The 21,976-nt window shown below is 41.1% G+C and overlaps 1 protein-coding gene across 1 annotated transcript in view; it reads right to left on the reverse strand.

Annotated features, from left to right (window-relative positions):
• Positions 1 to 295: 295 nt before the first annotated feature.
• LOC145349385 (beta-galactoside alpha-2,6-sialyltransferase 2-like) overlaps positions 296 to 21,976 on the reverse strand; it is a 96,508-nt gene continuing 74,827 nt past the window's right edge. Inside the window, exons 5-7 of the mRNA XM_080197904.1 lie at positions 16,272 to 16,373; positions 9,872 to 10,046; positions 296 to 765 (exon numbers count right to left, since the gene is read on the reverse strand). Coding sequence (XP_080054030.1) covers positions 515 to 765; positions 9,872 to 10,046; positions 16,272 to 16,373 — 528 coding nt within the window. The 3' untranslated portion in view covers positions 296 to 514. The remainder of the gene's footprint in view (positions 766 to 9,871; positions 10,047 to 16,271; positions 16,374 to 21,976) is intronic.

Raw genomic sequence — 21,976 nt, forward strand, 5'->3', positions numbered from 1 at the left:
ACTGTCATATTAGAAAGGATTAGAGGAGTTACATATTGGAGAAAAAAGGATTGCAATTTACTGTAAAGTAATCCACAATGCAGAACCTCTGGTGGTAGGTGCCACTGATCTTTAATGCTTAAATTAAAAGCAATTTCTTAAACTGTCTAACCTTATGTAAAATAAAATTAACAGTCATTAAAACCATACAGGCCCTATTTATTTAACAATTTATTTGTAGTGGCATGGGAGGAAAAGGGAATTCTTTGTAAATTAATGGTCTTTATTTTTAAATCTGACATAATTTAAGCTGGTAACCTTTAAGCGTGGTGTGTTTCAATACATTTGTACAAAATACAAAAGTGTCAGTAGGATGGAACAGAATTGTTTTGTTGTCTCAATGGCTCATTAACTTGATATTACCCTGAAATAAGTCCTAGCTATTCTTTTCAAGTATTCTTTTAAAGTTGCAGCATATTTATCATGCCCTGTATTGCACACCATTACCAATAATAATTCAACAGTACAAAGCTCATTATTCTCCAGAACACTTCACAGTACAAAAGCCAGGCAGAATAACCTTTCCTTTTGTGTATAAATCTGCTTCAATTCCTTTGTTCATGCGTTGCACCAGAAGTTTCTCATATAGCAAAGGGTGGTAGGCACCCAAGGTACAGGCAGCATCGTAGTATCGCTCGTGGTAGTGACAGAGATCAGTCTGTCTGATGGAAGGGATATACTCGTAGATATTGACATTATCACATAAGGACATCATAATGAGGATTCCTGAAAAATATTTCCAAATAGACGATTACTTCAGCAAGTCCAACAAAAATTCCTCAAAGTAATTACATTTTGATTAGGTCATCTGCCCAAATATTACTAAAATCACTGGGGGTGATTTTACAAGAAAAATTCTAAGTGTCCAGCTAGCATGAACATGAGAGAATTTCAGATTCATTTTTTTGGGCGAGTCTTTACTCTGAATCTTATACACTTGCTGACAATGAAAAATGAGCTGGACTGATTCCAGCCAATAGAGGGAGTGAGTAGGGATTAAATCACCAGCCAACTTGCTTGAGCAGAGGGAGCTATTGCACATGTGCACACCTCTATGGGTTGAGATTTATGTCCAAGAGACACATCTGTCAGGCCTCAGCTGCTGCAGCTTGCCACACTCGTCCCTCCCTCCCAGCTATCACGAGGGCCCACGGCCGATTATGAGCTCCACGTCGTCCAGAAATATAGCCCCTCCCTCCCCAACCCCCATCACCCAGACTGATCGCATCCCCCTTCTCCCCCACTGATTACCTGCAGAGTGGAAGCAGGGACTCCTCCCTCCCGCTCCGATCAGGCCGCCCTGGCCTTGCCCTTTCAGATCCCGCCCCTTCAGGCCCCATTTCTTCAGGCCCTGCCCTGGGCACTGCCTGGTGGACAATGCCAAGGTATCCAGTAGGTAGCACCAAGGTGCCTGGTGGGCAGTGCAAAGTTATCAGGCTGACACTGCCAAAGGGACACCCCCTTTGTCCTCAACGGGCTCTGGTTCAACCGGCGAGGCCAACATAACTGTTCCCCTTTCGTGAGGACCAGGTGTTTTCCTCAGCAGAGAAAACCTCTCCTGGTGAGGCCACAAAGGCAAGTGAGCCCAGGTGACTGCATCCCAGGCTCACCAATTTCATTTAGATTAGGCTCTGAATATATTTAAATAATTTATTCAACCTCACATTGGAAATAGATGAGAGGCTGAATGAGCTGGTTATCTGGTGCCAGTAAGATCACAGAGGTGAGAAATTGGATGGAACCTGGTTTCTTGGCTCTCACATGATTTTATCAGCTCGATCCATCCATCGATGGCCAGGGATAGCCAATAAAATCATGGCCACTGTGCTCCATCATCTTTCCATTCAAATGAGCAGTGCTACTTCTTTTCTCATTAATAATGCCCCACTCAATAATACCCCCGTCACTTTTTCACAGAACGTCCGAGTAATGTGATTTGCAACTGCTGGCTCCCACTACAGTTGTCAGTGTAGAGCAGCTTTATTAACACTCATCTGAAATATTTCCACTGCAATTTCCTGTGACTAAAGTTTCTACTTTACAATGTAAGGATTTAAATAAATATTTCACGCTATCGTGATTACATTTATGTACCATGTGAGCCCTTGTAACTTCATTGAAGTTTTAGCTAGAATTCCGATTGTGCCTCATCGGGATATTTTACTTCAGAATGTCTTCAGTCCCAGCTCTAAGCATGAGAGACTTTTACACACAGGGCAGCTAATCCAAGAGTTTATACCATACAACAAGGAGGCAATAAATATCTCATCCTGTTATTGCTTATTGTCCACAACAAGTTGATGTGATCCTTTTGCCCTCCCCACTCCCCACCCCCCCACCCCGAACGCTGATATATGTATGTAACACTGGTCAATTTAAGTGGCTAAAGTCTTTGGGCTGATTTCTCCCGTTTTGAGGTTGTCTTCTTTGAGGCTTAGTGGGATTCACCCGCCTGAAAGATGCTAATAGGTTTATTTTGAACAACCTATCGGCCAGCCCCACTGTTCCAAGACTGGGCTACCCAGACAACGTTAGGGATAGGGTTAAATGAAATAGTGTCCCCCCTCCCCCCCAATTTGCTACGAGAGCACCACTAACGCCTCATCAAAGAAGGGCACCCCCTCTCCCCGCCGCCTCACCCACAAATAACAGGTCAGCCCCATGCCCATATGCAGGCATGAGGGTGAGCTGGCCAACCCTTCTCAGATTCCTCACTTAGACCCCCCTTCCTTCTCAGAACCCCCCCCATTCATGCCCCTTCTCTCTCAGTCCCCTTACTCAACCCCCCTTCAGGCCATGCACCTTGGCACACATTCACATCCAGGGAACTTTGGAATACCATAACCAATAGATCCACCATCTCCACTGCCACCTCATAGAATCCCTACAGTGCAGGAGGCTATTTGGCCAATTGAGTCTGCACCATTTTCCAACAGAGCATCTTATCCAGGCCGTATCCCCATAACCCAATGTATGTAACCCCCTAACCTACACTTCTTAGGACACTGAGCCAATCCACCTAACCTGCGCATCTTTGAACTGTGGGACGAAACTGGAGGAAGCCCATGCAGACTCGGGGAGAACATGCAAACTATGCAATCACCCTAGGCCAGAATTGAACGTGGGTCCCTGGCACTGTGAGGCATTAGTGCTAAAAGCATTGTACCAAATTTGCTTGAAAATTGGAATAAATCCCGTTGGTTTCTTCAGTGTATCAAAGTGAATCTCCCACACTCTGAGCACTGCGGAGTGCACGAGCATGATTCATATGAAAAATTAGTGGGCGGGGCCTATTCCCGCTGGAGAGGCCGGCAGCATAACGCTGAGCGGGTCACTGCGCATGCGCTGATCTGTCAGCGCTGAGATCGGTGCATGCACTGTAGTCCCGCACTGCCAGCCTCTCAATCGCTGGCCAGCTCGATTGTTGGTCAGCCAAACGCCCCCACAATGCTCCCTCACCAACCACCCCCCCCCCCCACATTCCGATCACTAAAGTGGCCAGCCTCAACATCCCCTGCCCCTAGCCTGCTTCAATCTCCCCTCCACACCCCCCCAGCAATCCCGATCTCCCCCCACCAGGAATCCCAATCACCCCCCTCCCCCAAGAGGTTGACACCCTCCCCTCAACTTGATGGCCAACCCGGATCACTGGCCTCCCTCCTTCTGTCACCCAACCAGAGTGCAGTGGGACCCCCCCCCACATCCACCAATTGTCCCCAGGGCCCCGCCTCAATTAGGCCTCACCCTTTTGGCACTACACAGTGACCAGTGGGCAGTGCTGGGGGCCCAGGCTGGCACTACCAAGGTGGCAATGCCCAGGGCACCCCCTTACCCTGACCCTCTGGTGGGCCTCAATAGCCCCCCCCCCTTCACTCCAACAGGGTTGGGCCACCAGCTCCTCACAAGTGGGGAGCTATTGTAAATCCTGCTGGAGTGAAACACTCCTGACTGGGGAGGAGAGGGGTGGGCTCATTAGTACAATGTTTAAATTGTATTAAAATGATCAGTTTAATAAATTATTCAGTTCTGCGCCGATTTCTGGTGCAGAGCTGACGGCGCTGGAAATCCAGCACCCGGAGACTCACAGAGGCCGTGGCACCCAGTGGGAAGCATTCTTCTCCCTGGGAGAATCATCCCCTATATTCTTTAAAAAAATCCATCCCTCACTCCTACAATGGGTGGGATTTTCCGACCCTGCCATGGCGGATCTGGCTACTGGAGGGGAGGGGGGTGGAGTAGCGGAACAGCTAAAATCCCATTGACTTTGGACGGGACTGGAAAATCCCGGTGGCAGGTGGGGCCTGACAATCCCATCAATGCTTCCCTCTATCCATTAGGACATTAGAATGCAGCTGAAACTTATGTGAAGGGCTAAGGCCAGAACTACTGGACAGCATTATTGAGAAGAAAGGGAAACAAAAAAAAAGAAATATTCAAAAAAGTAAGATTATGTTACAGCACAGTAGCTGGCACAGTAGCACAGTGGTTAGTAATGCTGTTTCACAGCTCCTGGGACCTGGGTTCGGTTCCCGGCTTGGGTCACTGTCTGTGTGGAGTTTGTACATTCTCCTCGTGTCTGCGTGGGTTTCCTCCGGGTACTCCGGTTTCCTCCCACAGTCCAAAGATGTGTGGGTTAGGTAGATTTAAATTGCCCCTTAGTGTCCTGGGATGCGTAGATTAGAGGGATTAGTAGGTAAAATGTGTGGGGATATGGGGGTAGGGCCTCAGTGGGATTGTGGTCGGTGCAGACTTGATGGGCCAAATGGCCTCTTTCTGTACTGTAGGGTTTCTATGATTCTACAATGATTCAGATTTGGGGTTTAAAACTGCAAGGTGCAAGATGAAAGGAAAACAACATTCCCTAGTTGTGTAGTCCTCAAAACCATTAAAAGCATATCCTATTGTGACAGGTATTACATTTTGTGGCCTTTCCAAATGTGTACAAAATAATTTGTGTTCTCTTTATCCTGTTGATACATTGTAAAGTATATATCAAAAGTGTCTTTTTGAACTATAATTACAATGTTTGTACTCATTTTTTAACAGATTGTGGTAATATAATTTATTTCTTCTCCCTCTCTAGTTTTACCGATGCCTTCTCACCCTTCTCTGCTGCAAACCTGTATCAGCATCCGCCTCTACAAACCCACACAGATCAAATAACACAACCTTCCTACAAAAGCCCTGAGATCTGATGGTCTGATAAATGGTAGTGTTCTGATATTTTTAGCAGAAAATAATAGTATGCGGAAATCATTGCTAACAATTTGTGATGTTAAATTATAAAAATGAGATTTGGATTGACACTACTGAAACCATTTGTTTATAGCATGAAACCTTAACATCATTTTCATTTGCTAATGCAGGGTAGGATATCTGTAATCTTTAGCTTAAAATTCAGGATCTTGTAAATTTAACTTGTTTTGCAAGTCACCTTACAGTTTTGAAGTAGAAATATTGCATTCACTATTTACTGGAAGAGCAACCTGTACTTGGCTGTTTGAGCAGTGAAGCATTATTATCAGTTTTGCCTGAGTAGCTAGCAATATGGAGCGGCATGGTGGCACAGTAGCTAGAACTGCTGCCTCACAGTGCCAGGGACCCAGGTTCAATTCCTGGCTTGGGTCATTGTCTGTGCAGAGTCTGCATGTTCTCCCCATGTCTGGGTGCTTTGATTTCCTCCCGCAGTCTGAAAGATGGGCTGGTCAGGTGCATTGGCTATGCTAAATTCTCCTTTAGTGAACCCTAACAGGTGCCAGAGCATGGCGACTAGGGGATTTTCACAATAACTTCATTGAAGTATTAATGTAAGTCTGCTTGTGGCACTAAAAAATAAACTTTAAACTTAAAAGTGAAACTAACACTTAGTTCTAATGCCAGTTTTTGTTAAATACCCCACACCCTCCCCCTACAGGCGAGAAACAGTTTCTGCTGGGTTTTTTTCACTCAAATAGTTAACATCACAGATTTGAACGCGCACAAAAAATGGATCAGAAACTCTCCTGTTCTCACTCTTATCCTGGACAAGAATTTTTTCATAAAATCACTCCCAAGAACTCCACGTGGAGAGAGGCAGCGAGAACTTTAAAAATAATCCTACACTAGGCCTTATTTTGCATTAATCAGTGATTTATATTCAGGACTATGTAAATATGATGGGGATGGGTGGATGGGATAAGTATTTGACGATTTAACATTTGGCTATTGTAAATCTCGGAAGCAGTGAAAGAAAGCACAAAGGCTAGTTGTAACTTTACAAGTCAAATTGTAGTGATTGCTAATCTATATTATTTAGTGAGATAACTGAACTAAAGCACTCTGTAATGTTATTAGTAATCTGTGGTATAATAAGAAAAGGTTTCTAATAAGCATTGTTGCTGTAATCTTCTGTACTGTTTTCATAAAGAGCTGCAGTGTTGTTTCTGAAATGATTTAATGTCCATACATCTCAACAAAAGTAACTAAAGTGTAAATGTATTTGCTGATCAAAATGTGTTCATTGTTGTAAAATAATTTGATCCAATTAAGCAATCCTTCAAAAGTGTTAATTCTGTTATGTTTCAACTTAAAAGCCCGACACTATATTGCAGTCCAATACAACGTGTGATGTTGGTAAAATGTCAAAGAATTTTTCTTTTTGCTTTTGTAAAAAATTATCTCCTCTTTTCTGTCTATAGTGTTCTGTTGTCAGCTTTCTGATAGTGAACGTATGTTCACTGAATTCCAATATACAAATAAATAGTGTCCATCTTTATTCTACCAAAATGATCTGGATTTTGCAATACAGAAAAAAGATAAAAACATTATTCTGTAAAATTACAAATAACTCCCAACAAAAATGAAAACTTATTTACTTATACAAATGTGCATTATCAGTGCTAGGGAGGTTGTTTGAAGGTATTCACGGCTATCACGCCATTGAAGATTCATTTATACTTGAATGGGCAAACCCTAACGTTCTTCCACATGTTTCAAAAACGAGTTGCATCTATTAGCTGGTGTAGCAAAACTTGTAAGAGGAGCAAGGCAAATTGGACATACGTCTGCATTAGCTGCACACATGCCAAAGCCGTAAGTTGTCTGATTTGCTTCATAATAATGGGGTATGTTTATAGTCTCAATACTCCTCCTGCTAATTTTGTGCCACAGGATGGGATTTTCCAGCCACGTGTGCCCCAAAACTGGAAATTCCTGCCCAAGGTCAATGGACCTTCAAATAGTCCACCAAATTTTTTGTTCCACCCGCCACAGTCCCCGTGGCAGGCGGGGTGGGAAATTTCCCCCCAGTGTTTTCCTAGAATTGTTAGAGCGCAGAAGGTCATTCAGTCCTCCTACTTACCAGATGAGCAATTTGTGCCATTCTGCCATTTTCTCACCATAACACTGGACATTGTCCTTATCAATAACCGTCTAGTTTTCAATGTCCCAATTGAACCTGCCTTCACCACACTCTCAGATATTTAGTTTCAGACTTAACCATTCATTGCATGAAAATGTTCTTTTTCATCGCTTTTGTCCTTTGCAAATTACCTGAAATCTGTGCCTTCTCGCTCTTGAAACTTTCATGAGTTGGCACAACAATTTCTCCCTATTTACTCTGCCTAGGTCCCTCATGATTTTGTGTACCTCTATCAAATCTGTCCTCAAAATCTAAGTTTCTCATCAGTGGAGCCATTCTCATGAATCGTTTCTGCACTCTCTTCAATGCCTTTGAACCTTCCCTTTGTCAGATGGTTATTGTACAGTTTGGCAGATGCTTTGCCTGAATTGGGTATCCTGGTTCTGATGTGGGTCTCAAACTTACAAACTACTGGCCCACAAGAAATATCAATGCCAAAAGATGCATCAGACATTCAATACTTAAAAAAAAACAAACACACGGTATATCAGGATCAAAGCTTCAAGTGTCATTGGAACATTTGGGTAACAATACATGATCAATGACTTTTCTTATATGCGACTTAAATATTCCTGAAAAGGCTTGTTGTCTTCAAACTGATCAAAATTAGTGCCTGTATGTCACAAAAAGCTGTTACTTCCAAAATTTGTTTTTGTATATGTAACATGCAAACTTCATTTTACAACAATGAAATAAATTGGCACAAAACCTAAACCGAAAGGGGATGTTTGACACAATGTGAAATCTATTCAGTAATAAAAACGGATAAATTTGAATTGAAATTTTGTTTGATACAAAAACAATGTTAACCTTTAAGTAATAATTAACTCTTCAGCTCCCATCCATCAGTCAACTTTTTATTCATATTGCTTCATTTCTTGTGCACCGTATGACTAAATCTTTTATCACACTTCTGGTGAGACACCCGATTGAATCCTTCCAAAATACATATACACTTAATCTACTGCATTCTCTTTAACTATGCATCAAACATTTCACCATTTGCTGGTTAGGAATCAATATTAACTGGGTTTTTATTTATTGCCTATTTTTTTCCTTTTTCTCTTGAAGACATTAATTAAGATATTTTAACAGTATATAGAACTTAGTTAGACCATACTTGGCCAGAACTGTGCACGACGTCCCATCGTAATAGGAAAAAAGGACATTGAGGCACTGGAAAAACAACAAAAAGATTCACAAGGAGATACCACAACTGAGAGATTGTAACTATCCAGAAAGAGTGAACTTGTTGGACTGCTTTCTCCAGGAAAGAGAAAGCTGAGCCTTGACCTAATAGAGGTTTTGGAAATTTTAAAGGGGTGCCACAGGATAGACATAGAAATATTTTCATTTGTGGAGGAAATCATAGGAATCATAAATATAAGATCGTTGCTTACAATCTAAAAAGAAATTCAGGAGCAGCTCCTTGATCCAGAGTACTTAGAACATGGAACTTGCTATCACATTGACTAAATGAGGTGACCAACCTGTGTATGTATAAGGGAAGCTAGATAGGCACAAGAGAGAGAGAAAGACGGAAGAGCTGATAGGGTTCAGTGAAGTAGAGGGATATGAGGCTTACATAGGGCATAAAACATAGTGCTGACCTTGATCAATAAGGGGACCAAGGATTACGGGGAGAAGGCAGGAGGATGGGGATGACAATTATACCAGCCATGATTGAATGGCGGAGCAGACTCGCTGGGCCAAATGGCCTAATTCTGCTCCTATATCTTATGGTCTTATGATGGTTTCATTGTTACCCAAGCAGTCATTCTTCATGCAACAATATCTTCATGTTGCTGCATTTTCTGTGCACCATATAGCTCCATGTTCCTATAAACCTCTTATGAAACACCCTATTGAATTCTTCAAAAATACATACATTTTCTTTACCTATGCAATCAAACATTTCTTCAAAAAACTCAAAATGGGATTTGTTGAATCTGCCTTGTCTGACAAATTCCTGCTGATTACCGTATGCACTTCCAAATTTTTACAATTGTTATCTTGTGTTATTAATTCTGATAGTTTGCCTACAATTGAGATTAGACTAACTGGTCCATAATCAATTGTCTTATCAATCCACTCTTTCCTGAACAAGGGTGCAACATTGGCTGGCACAGAACAATTTGTATATTTTGGGAACATTGAAAAATTGTGGTTAGAGCTTCTGATATCACCTCCCTGATTTCCTTCAGCAGGAGTAGGATGTTTGCCATCATGGTCTGGCAACTTAATTACCTACAGTTCTTCTCGGTTTTCAAAACAAATTCATTGTCTTCCATATCTAACACTATTTGACATTGTGCCATAATTTATAAATATCAGGTATGTGCAGTTTGCAAAGAATCAAGTTAGATCTTCCATTCACATTTAGAACACAATTAAACCACATGAATGACTGGAAAGGAGGAAAGATAGACTCACCGATGAAGCCAGAGGAGGGAGGGTTTGGCTGTATTTTTTCCTGAGTGTTTTCCTGGATTATATCCCAAAGCTGCCAGACAAATTTTGGATGGAGAATGTAGAAGGGTTGGTCAGGATTCTTTCTTCTATATCGCAAATAGGGCATGAACAGGTTGTAATCGGGTTTCTTGTACCACTGAGGAGCACATTAAAAGGGGATCAAAATGCTCACTTTCAATGCTGCAGCATAATGATAGAAAGAAACAAGACTCTTTCTTTTTATTCTTATACTTCACACAACCGACAGACAAAACAATTTATTATGTAAAGCTAGAATTCAGAAAAAAACTGTAAATTTTTTGTAGACCAAATGCTGATGACATGGTCAAATCTCAGTTCATTATTACTGTTATTTGCAAATCATCTTAAATAATAAACACATATGTTTAAGCGAGCTTGATCAAACCAATTAATGTTTATACCTTCCCTTTTTTTTTGTCTAACCATATCTACAGTGGATGGGTTTCAAATGGGCAGCACTTCTTCATTCTTATATCAACATAAAAAGAATGGATTTGATTTTCATTAAGAGATGTGCAATGTTCAAGAAGAGATTAAATTTACCACTCTGTTGAGAAAGCCTGGCCCTTATTTTGCCCATTTACCTTAAACTACTTTTCTCCATCAATGTAACACACTTTTGATTATCAGTTTTACCCCATAGCCTTTCAGCCCAAGTCCTTGTTTGCAGGAGAATTTTTGAACCTGCATGAATTGCACCATCTAGCTGCACACACTGAAGTGCGCCACTATTCTTCAAAGCTCTGTGCATCACTGCATTTCTGTAACATGTGTAAAAGTACTATGTGGTGAGGTCCTGAGTTTTGGAAAAAGACAGTATACAAAATGTGCAGCTACACATGACACCATGTCATTAAGCTTTTTCCAAACACAGCAACTACTTCCACAACACCATCCCTGCAATTCTTTGCCTGCATCCCCTGCTCCCCACCCCTTCTCTCATCTTGCCCTCATCTATTCCTCTCTTCCCTCTAGTGTTCTCCTTCATTGTTCTCCTCCCCTCTATCCTTCCTGGTGAGATCTTAGTCCATTTACCACCCTATCCATTGATCCAGCTTGGATTGATGCTAACATCACGGAAAGAAAGAAGAGTTTGCGAGGAGCGCCCCAGGTTAAAACCAGGCCCGAGAGCGGACCTGTGACAGGGACAAAAGGCACTCATAACTGTCTTGTGAGAGCACCGGAGGAAAAGTGAGAGGGGCGACAGCTGATAAAACCAGACCCAAGAGTGGAACTGCAGGACAGCAGGAGATTAAATGAAACGAGCTTTTTGAGGATGTAGCTCATAGAGTAGTTAAAGTGGAACCAGTAGAGGTAATATACTTAGATTTCCAGAGGCATTCAAAAAGGTGTCACACAAAATGTTAATTTCCAAGATAAATAGCTGTGGAGTTTGGAATAACATTAATATGGTTAGAGGATCAGTTAACGGACAGAAGGCAAAGAGTAGGAATAATTGGGGCATATTCATGTTGGCAGGTAGTAACTATTATTACAATTTATATTCAGGATTTAGTTATATTAATCTTGGTCTCTGCGTCTAAGTTTGCTGATGATACAGGGCTGGGCGGGAATGAACGCTGTGAGGAATAGAAAAAGAGACTTCAAAGGTACATAGACAGGTTAAGAATATAGTTGTGAACTGAGGTTATTTACTTTGATAATAAGAATATTTTTCAAATGATGTGAAACTTTTAAATGGCGGTATTCAGAGACTTAGTGTACTCATACAAGAAACAGAGATCATTAGCATGTAGGTACAGGTAGCAATTGGGAAGGCAGATGACGTATTGACCTTTATTGGACAGGAATTGAAATACAGAAAGAGAAAGTCTCGCTAATAATTGTATGGGGTTTTGGTGAGGGTCTTGAACCATGAGAAATGATCTCATTAAAACATACAAGATCCTGAAAGGCTTCGATAGGGTAGACACAGAGGCTGTTTTCTCTGGCTGGAGAATTTACAGCAAGGAAGCATAGCCTCAGGATAAGGGGTAAATTATTTATCATAGAATCTCTACAGTGCAGAAGGGGGCATTCGGCCCATCAGGCTTGCATCAACAACAATCCCTACTATGCCCTAGCTCCGTAAACCCACATATTTACCCTGCTAATCCTCCTGACACTAAGGGGAAACTTAGCACGGCCAATCAACCTAACCTGTAGATTTGTGGACTGTGGGACGAAACTGGAGCACCTGGAAGAAACCCATGCAGACACGGGAAAAAAGCGTATACTCCACACAAAGAGTGACCCAAGCTGGAATTGAACCCTGAGCCTTGGCACTGTGAGGCAGCAATGCTAACTACTGTGCCACCATTGAATAGACACATTCTTTAGGATTGTGAATCCTTATAATCCTTTACCCAGCGAGCTGTGGGTGCTTTTTGATGGAATGTATGGAAGGTTGAGATCGAAGATCTTTGGGGCAGGAAATTTAACCCCATGTGAGGTCCAACATGGAGGTACATGGATGCACAGCATTGCTGACTTTCTGCCTCAACTCAATCAAATGGCAAGTTGTCAATGAGCCAGTTAAATGATTGTAGAGCTGAGTGGAATTTTTCAGTCAACCTGAAGACATTCCATGGCATTATGGATTATGTCAGCTGTCTGTATCTATTAATATTGTAAAAATGATTTTGATGCATTTTTGCCACAACAATATCATCTACAAATGTGAAGAAAGTAATCATGAAAAATATATGCACCATTTCATCTCTTAAATGACCCATATTTACAAAGTAAGCATGATTTAATATGTTACATTGAAATAACTGCACCTGCTTAAAGTTACCAAATAAGGTACTGATGAAAACTCATGATGCATAGTTGATGCTTTCTATTGTCACAGGCAGAAATGTCTTGGTTAATAGAATTGCTCAATATTCTCATAGAGTGAAATAATTGGAATTCCAAAGGTTTTCTGGCCAAAATTGCTAGTGATTGCAAAAGGATTATTTATGACTAATTAATCTTTTGTTTCTTTATTGTTTCATGCACTCAGTCACTCCTGCACCTTCTGGTCCAGAAGCAGTGCTAGAAAATCCTGTTGTGTTTGGCAGCTTCTGTTTTCACTTACCTGCTGGGTTTCCTGAAAATTCCTGGAAAATTGGTGTATTACCAATTTAAATCAGTCTCTCAATTGTAATTTTGGGGCCTCATTTAAGATTTGCATTGAATTGTGGAACTATATAAGTAATTGAAATATTTTATTGAGAGAAGAGGATGCCCCCTGACTCTATTGCAGATCCAGAGGTGGTTTTGTGTTCCCACGACTAACTTTGATCTTGCAAGATAAACATAGGTTATCCCTCTCCTGTCATTAATCTAGGCTTGATGATTTGCTCTACATTAGGGTTATCAGTTTCCAAATCAAGGCCAGAATTCTCCCACCTTGTCTGTGGCTAGGATTCTCCAGTCCCCAGTGCAATGAATGGTGTTTTGGCTGAGTGCCAAATTCTCCATTCTTGGCACTGGGGGCAGAGGGAATGACATCAGAGAATTCTGACCTGTTCATCATATGTTTAGTACTTTAATTCCTAAAACTAAAGGTCGCCTTGGAAATATTAACCATGGAACTAGAGATTATGTTACTGCTGAGAGGAGTTTTTTTTTGTTAACTGTATTGTGAATGGTTACAGGATAATTTACAATACTATCTTCTGGTTCTACTTGTTTATGTATCACTTGTGACCCTCCTGACCTCACATAGCACCTTTACGAGTGTCAAATGGGAGTATGATGCCTACTAGTAGAATGTTCTTTTTATTCTTTCATTGGATGCTGTCATTGCTGGCAAGGATAACATTTATTGTCCACCCTAATTACCTGTGAAGTGAATGGCTTGCTAAGCCATTTCAGAGAGCAGTTAACCACAGTGCAGTAGGTGTGGAGTCATTGATGGACCAGACAAGGTAATGATGGCAGAATTCCTTCACTAAAGACCGTTAGTAGGTTATACAAGAATCAGTGATAGTTCCATGGTCACTATTACTGAGACTAGCTTTTCAATTCCAGGTTTTTAAAAAATTAATTAATTGAATTTAAATTCCACCAGTTGCCTCAGTCTCTGCGTTGCGGGTGATATTACCAATACAATAACTATCGCCCCCCCATCCCCAGTCATTCCAAACCCACCGGGATTTTGCTGGGGCTAGATCTCCACTGGAAGTGAACTGAATGTGAGCCAGCAAAGTTAAAGACTCCTGTGGCTGATTGTTGTTATCAGTTTTAACTCTTCAGGCAGATGCTTTGCATGGAGAAAGGGATATCAGTTGGATGTTTGGCTTCCCTTGCTGTGTGGAAAGATTTGCTGCTTCAGGGAAATTAAAATGGCTTTTGACAGTCACTCAGGAATGTGTCTTCCACAAGGTGATCATGGATCAGCCAACTTTACGTTCCATGTGACAATTTTAGTAGTTTTACAAATTCCTAATGACAGCACTGAGCACATTCAGCCCATAATGCGGGAATGGCTATTCGCATTGTCAACTCACAGACAGGATGTATGATACATTGTAGGTGAAGCAATCTGGAAGATCTCTTCGAAGAATTTTACAACCAATAGATTGCCCATGACTTGCATACAAGCAAGATTTTCAAGCTTAAGGTTTTGATTGCAATGTTGCAAAGTACATGTACAATCTTAAGCGCAGATGATAATATTCAGTTGGAAACCACTCATCTCCAGCTACTTATGAAATATTTTGTTAAAATATACCAGTGTACATGTGCACTCATATTTTCATTTTACTACATTGGAATGACTGTGGGTGGGGTTTTGCTGTTGTTGTGGTAATATCACTACTAATGCACAGGCTCAGACTAATGAACTCTGTCCTCCACTTTGTTTCTTGCCCCAACTGCCAGTCTCAATCTTGCTTTCATGATTTTGCTTTTGGACAGCACTGACTTTTATTCTCCTATTAACTCACTTTGCTATTTTGTTTTCAATCAGCTTTGACCTTTACTCGGCTACTAACACTGACTCTAGACCAATGTTTTGTGTCTATAATGCTAACATTACCACTCACTTTGTCTTGTGTTCCATGACATCTTTGTCATTTAATCTCCCTTATCCCTGACCTTCTCTTTGCTCCACCTGTCCTGCCCCCATTACAACAGCAGAAAATCTTTCTCATTCCTACCTCTCGAGTTCTGTAGAAGAATCATTTTGGACTCAAAATATTAACTCTTTTTTTTCTTTCCATAGATGTTGCCAGATGTGCTGAGCTCTTCCAGCACTTTCTGTTTTTACTTCTGATCTCCAGCATCCATAGTTTTTTGTTTTGATTTGAAAGGCAGCATTTTCCAAGTAGTGCACTGAAGTATCAGTCTAGATTATGAGCTCAAGTTCTGGACTGGGCTTAGAACCCACAGTTATCTGATACAAAGATAAAAATGCTACCATTGAGCCAAGATAAATTTTAAACTGTCAAGAAATTGGGATCAAATGAAGATTAAAGAATTGGATAAAAGGAAACTGATAAGGATTCAGCTACACTGATGGCTTTTAAAATACGGATTAGCCTGGTAACAGCGGAACGGATATTTATCCAAGTGAAGTGGAGAACAATAGGGTATAGAATTACACAAGATAAAGATACAGAGGGTCACAGTTCAATTTGGTAAATAAGAATGCCTGTTGCACTTGCATGCTAAATGAGGGACTTCTTCAGACTGGTTGTTCAGATAAGACAAAATCAAATGGAATAAACCATATATCAATGGCAGGGCTATAGGAGAACAGCTGACTGACGACCAAGATCACAGCCATATTGAACTGGAAACTGAGGTCTTCCAAAAACAAGCCTTTGTCCTGAAGACTGCTGTTTCAAACCGCAGATACTACTCTGAACCACAAGAAAATTTCCCCCCAAAAAAGATACAGGTTGTGTGTGCTAACCATTGCTGGATTTGGCTAATCGTTTTTAAACCTACGGGATGTTGGTTTGGGGAAGGGAGAATCGTGATGTTTAGGAAAGTAGATAGATTTGGATTGGGATTAATTTAATCATACAACCATCATCAAAGTTAAGTGTAATTTATGTTGCTGCCTTTCTTGTTGTGCATTTAGGCTTCAGTAAACAATTTTATTTGAATGATTACAAGAAGACTTTCTTCACTGGTTTTCATCTTTTCCCTCACTTTATACAAAATTACAAAATATTCGATTCAGGAAGTTCCAAGTTTCCCTTCTGGGATTTGGGATATCCTTGCAATTAACATCAGTGAGGTCCTTAACAACACAAAGACAACCCCTTTTACTATATTGTGCTTTTCTGGAATAGCATGCACTGTCGACAACAGCAGAAACTTTTCCACCAGTTGTTTTTACCTTAAGGAGGTTTACTGAGTAAGGTGCAGGATCCCAAGCCACCAAAACAACATTCTTGAATAGAGTGTTATTATTAAACTTGTGCTCTGGGTTAACAAGTATCTGCAAATCAGGATAAAAACAAACATTTTAAAAATATTTTAATGAAATGAATGGCTTAATATGAGCATTCTGATTATTTGTGAACGTAAATTACACAAAGATACTACACAAATCCTTAGAAATAGGAAGATATTAAACAAAGGAATTAATAATTTCAAAGATTATGTTTTTGAATAGCAATAATGCATAAATTAAACTTTAAGAAAAATAGTAATAAGTGGTCAATTTATTTATAATCATAAATTATGTTGATATACTAACTACGCACTCCTATTCCTGCTCAGCGCAAGTAAAAACTTCATAAAGGTTTCATATCCAGTTAAGCGACATAGCTTCACTGATGTTCAATAGTAATGCTAGCTGTAAAATAATAATCCTAATTAAACAAACTATGCCCATAAATTTAAAATTGGAATAATTCAAGCACTAGCTATCAAGTGAGAAAATAATTTCTATCATAAAATATTGCACTTATCTTTCGAGAGCTTAAAATTAGCACAATTCAATGCAAGGAGCACTGTCTGTGAACATAATAACCAAAGGCAGAAATAACTTAAGTAAGGTTCTCCGTTCATTCTTATCAACATAATAAATAGGAGCAGGAATAGGTCAGTAGTTCTTTGATCCTGTTCTGCCATTCAGTACATTCATATTTGATCTTTTACCTCAATTCCACCTTCCCACACAATCCAGAGTTAAAGAAGGTTAAAGAACAGGTATAAAACATGAGTCAGCCAAATAAACTTCAATCGAACATTGCTGAAAAGAGAGACATGTTGGCAATGCTTTTAGTCTTGCACCAATTCGGGACTAATGCAAGAATGCCAAATTTCTAATGATCAGAACAGTTTATACTGCAAAAGAAATGGGTCCTGATTGGTTTGCTAGTCAACTCTAATTGGCTGAGGCATTGTTATGGAGAAAGCAAAGGAAACTATAGGCTCCCCAAACTCTGGGGTAATTTAAAAAAGATGCAAAGCTTGAACATATTCCTTTTGTTTCCCGAGAATGCTCCATCCCCTCCTCCGTCACTTCTAGAAAGCATAAATGAGCTATGTTACGAACTTGACTGATTATCTTAAACTGGTTGTTAGTGTAGCTGTTAGCACCTCAGAATTTTTCAGCAAGTGCTGACTAACTGCAGGATCACATTTAACAACAGAAGTTACGTTTTGGGTTTTGCTAGCATAGGCTGGCTGAGTACAGCCTGTATTCTGCCTATTACCAACACCTGAAGGAACATACTGTTTGAGTTGAATTGCTATGACATACGGCCTGCTGATCCAGCATCATATGGCACTGAAATTCATAAATTTCTCCTGCAGTGTAAATTTTTTGAGATGGTTTGAAATTTGGAATTCTTGCATTTGTCCTGGTGAGTTCAAGATGAAAAAGGTTTTGACAATATGTCCCCTATTTTAGCAATAATCTTTATTTTAACAATGCTACTTTTAAGTGTTCCCCTGGGTGAAAGAGCAGCCCTAATGTGGTGAGGGATATAGAAATCCTAGTATCTGTAAATGAATCAAACGGTAGACTTGTATCATTATCAGAGATATTGTTTGCTGCAATCACTGTAGACTAGTGTCATTCAAAGGCAGCACCTACCACTCATACAAGTGCTGCTGATCTATGTTATCCTCCTATGCTACCAAACTCTGCACAAAAAAGCATCCCTTCATTTTACCGGCTGATCTGCCTGAGCATAGAACTGTAGCATTTCAGAATCCCTTCCTCATAGTTCACTGAAACTATAAAACAGTTAGGTTTATTGCAAGTTATTTTAATGCTTCGCAAGAGATGAATTATTCTTGCAAAAATAGAGTAAATTAATTACATTTAAATTAATTAACTTTCAACATAAATACCCAGGTTTGCATCAAGAGTATCAGTGAGGCTAACAGCACTCACCATTATTAGGGGTAAATAAGACAGTAATTTGTACTGCCCATACACACACACACACACGCACACACACAGTTAAATGTAGAAATGGACTTAACTCTTCCAACCTATTGTTACCCATCAGGTTTCCTAAGGTCAGGGGAAACAGACAAACTGTTATTTAAAATAGAATCACTATTAAAATGGAGGCACACAGTTCCTTTAAAAGGTTTTAATGATAGTGCAGTATAGTCATTTATCTTTCGTCCTGTCTCTTGTAAAACTGGTAGGGGGCAGGTTTGAGGCAAGGTTAAGGGACTCCGGTTTCAGAGTTTAATTTTTAATTTCCAATCTGAACCAAGCTTCAATCTGATCAGTTGAAGAGACACTGTGTTGCTTGCCCTACTCAACAGGATCCAGGTTCCCCCACAGGAGCACCACAGTGAATTGGATTCATAATTATCACTAGAGTCCAACAACAGTGTGTGGGAAGCTGCAAGGGTAATGAATGGTGATATCATCCCTTTCCACTGATTGCAAAATCCAGGCAGCTGAATAAAAATGTTCTAAATGCATTAATATTTCAGTTATAAAGCTTTCATAAAATATATCATCAGAGATGACTGATGGAAGTTTTGTTTCCATTTATTCATGGGATGCGGGTAGCTTTGTCATCGATGGTATCAAATTAAACTGGAGCATTCTTGGCAGCTGCATTCATCCAGGCAGCTGGAGATTATTTCATCACTTACTGCACCTTCTAGATGTTGGGAACGATCTGGAGAGTCTGGAGCTGAGTTATTTGCAATAGAATATGCAGCATCTAACCTCCTCTTGTAACCACATTATCTGTGTGACTAGTCAAAAGTGACTCCCAATATGTTGGTGGTAATGCTGTTGAATGTCAAGTGCAGCTCGTTAGAGTTTCTGTCATTGCAAAGGATCATTACCTGGCATTTACACGGCATGGATTTTTTTTTATTTATCAGCCCAAACCTGAATGTTGTTTAGGCCTTGCTGCACTCAGGCATGGATTACTTCATTCCCTGAAGAGCAGCAAACTGAACTCGAAACTGTGCAATCATCAGCGAATATTGCCACTTCTGATCTTATGACAGAAGGAAAGTCATTGATAAAGCAGCTGAAGATGGTAGGGCCTAAGGCACTACCCCGAAGGACTAGTGATATCCTGGGGTTGAGCTGCTTGGTCTCCAAACTACAATCATCTTCCTTTGTGCCAGAAACGATTTCAACCAGAAAAGAGGTTTTCCCTCATTCTCTTTGATTTCAATTTTAACTGAAGGAACTTGATGTCACACTTGGTGAAATGCTGTCTCGATATCACGGCAATCACTTTTACCTCACCTCCAGCATTCTGCCCTTTTGCCCATTTTCAGACGTAGCTGAGTAATTTTCCACTTTGTTGATTAGATAACAGTGCTGTAGCTTTACCAAACAGCTTGGCTAGAGGTGAGGCTAGTCTGGAACGCACACCTTCAGTGCTACTGAATGTTGTCAGGGACCATAGCTTCTGCTGTATCCAGTACACTCAGCTATTTCTTCATATCACGTGAATGAAGCAAAGTGGCTGAAGTGTAGCCACTCAGTACCTCTGACTCAATGGGGGCAATCTTACCAAAAAATTCTCAGTGCCAAATGAGCATGAAGACGGGAGAGAAGCCCACTGTTTTTTTGGACATGATAAAAATCGAATCTTATCTGACTCTGGCAAAAAAAGGAGGCCAAATTACTTTCTCACCAGCAGGGGGAAGGGCCTAGCTCACCAGAAAGCTGGCAAATAGCAGCAAGGCCAGCCGTGTGCATGTGGAGGTCCCTGTGTTCTGTGAACACAGATCTGAGAGTGGCTGCCCCACCCCCCGACCCCCAGCCATAGCAGGCCTCCACGGCTGAAACCCCACTACCCGGATACGGTGCCGCTCTGTGGCTGATTCCCCTCCCACCCTGCCCAGACCCATACCCTCCATATGGGCCGATCAATCCCCCCACTGCTATCATGGGGGTCCAAGGCCAAAATCCCCCATCCCGCACATGGACTGACTGATCGCTGGTTGTAGAGCAGCAGCAGTCCACCACGTCCCACGCCCAAATTGGCCCGCCTCCCTCTGCCCCCCTCAATGGCCCCACCACCTCAGGCCCCACTAAGTGTGCCTGGTTGACATTATCAGGATGCCTGGTGGGCAGTGCCAGGGTTCCAGGCTGGCACTGCCCAAGGGGCAGCCTCCCTCTGCCCCCGACCTCCAGGGGCCCTCAATGGCCTGGGGTCTGATTGGATGTGAACTTGATTTCTCGGCTCTCTCACAATCTTATTGGCTCACCCTGCCCATCAGCCTGCGGGACGAGAAGATAAGGTCACGGCCAAGAACTTTACAAGCCCTTCAGCCTTGTCTTTTGCATTCTCATGCTGGGCTTTGCTACATTAAGGATGGAGATATTCAGGAAGCCTCTTCCTCCTATTATTGATTACTTGTTCACCACCTTTCATGACTGAATGTGGCTGGATAGCAGAAATGTGATCTGATCCATTAGTTGTGGGATCACTTAGCTCTGTCAACATGTTATTTCTTTCATTGTTTAGCACTTATGTGTTGTGGTTTTTATTATCACCAGATTAGCACCTCATTCTGCTCTGACATGTTTCTACACTTCTCACTGAACTAGCGTTGAGAGGAATATACTGAACGATGAAGTTACAGATTTTGTTGGACACAACTCTGCTACTTCTGATGGTCAACAATACCCTATGGATGCCTAGTTTGAGTCACTAGATGTTCATTGTATATTCATTGAGATTGATGGGTTACATGTTGTGAGCATTAACTGGTGATTCACTTCTGCCCATATAAATAGACACAGACAGAAATTGTTATTTCTGGCCTAGGAGGTGTCTGCTCATAATCTGTAAGTCTATGAGTAAGCCTGTATAAAGCTGTGGAAAGATTAGCTCCAGGTCTGTCCTTCACCAACTCACTTTCTGGATTATCACTCGATCTGTTATCAACTTGTCCTATTTAATATGATGGTAGTGCCACATTATACAATGAGCGTGTCCAAAGTATAGGGGCTGTATCTCCACAAGTACTTGTGCAGTGGTCACGTAGGTACAGGTACATATGTAACATGTACAGATCTTTTTCTACACTCTAGGTATGAGTGTAACACTACATTCTGCACTCTCTCGTTTCCTTCTCTGTGAACAGTATATTTTGTCTGTATAATGAGCAAGAAACAATACTTTCCACTGTATGCTAATACATGTGACAATAATAAATCAAATCAAAGATTTTGAAGACAAGGTCAAATAGCATTTTTGTTTGTCTAGCAGTTACGCCCTTCAAGTCTTAACCAGCTTTGTTAGTAGTGGTACCAACGAACATTAAGTCCCCTATCCAACACATATTTGTGCCCTGGTTGCCCTCATGGAGAAGTACCGATCCTTCAACAGTGCTAACAGAGGGGGGGTGGGGGGGAGTGGGGTGGGGGTGGCAGGTAGTGGGATATGGGAGAGTGCAGTGTGTGAAAATTTTTATCTGAGTCTGACCTGATGCCATGAGATTTTATGGCACCCAAAGTCAATGTTGTCAGCTCACAGGCCCACCTGCTCCTGATGGTATACCACTGTGCCACCACTTATGATCAGTTTGTTCTGCTTTTGAGTTAGGACATACCCAAGGGATCGTGACAGAGACTTTGGCCACAAG

The sequence above is a fragment of the Carcharhinus amblyrhynchos genome, chromosome 10 (genome assembly GCF_965287045.1).
Source record: "Carcharhinus amblyrhynchos chromosome 10, sCarAmb.v2.hapA, whole genome shotgun sequence".
NCBI classification, from domain to species: domain Eukaryota; kingdom Metazoa; phylum Chordata; class Chondrichthyes; order Carcharhiniformes; family Carcharhinidae; genus Carcharhinus; species Carcharhinus amblyrhynchos.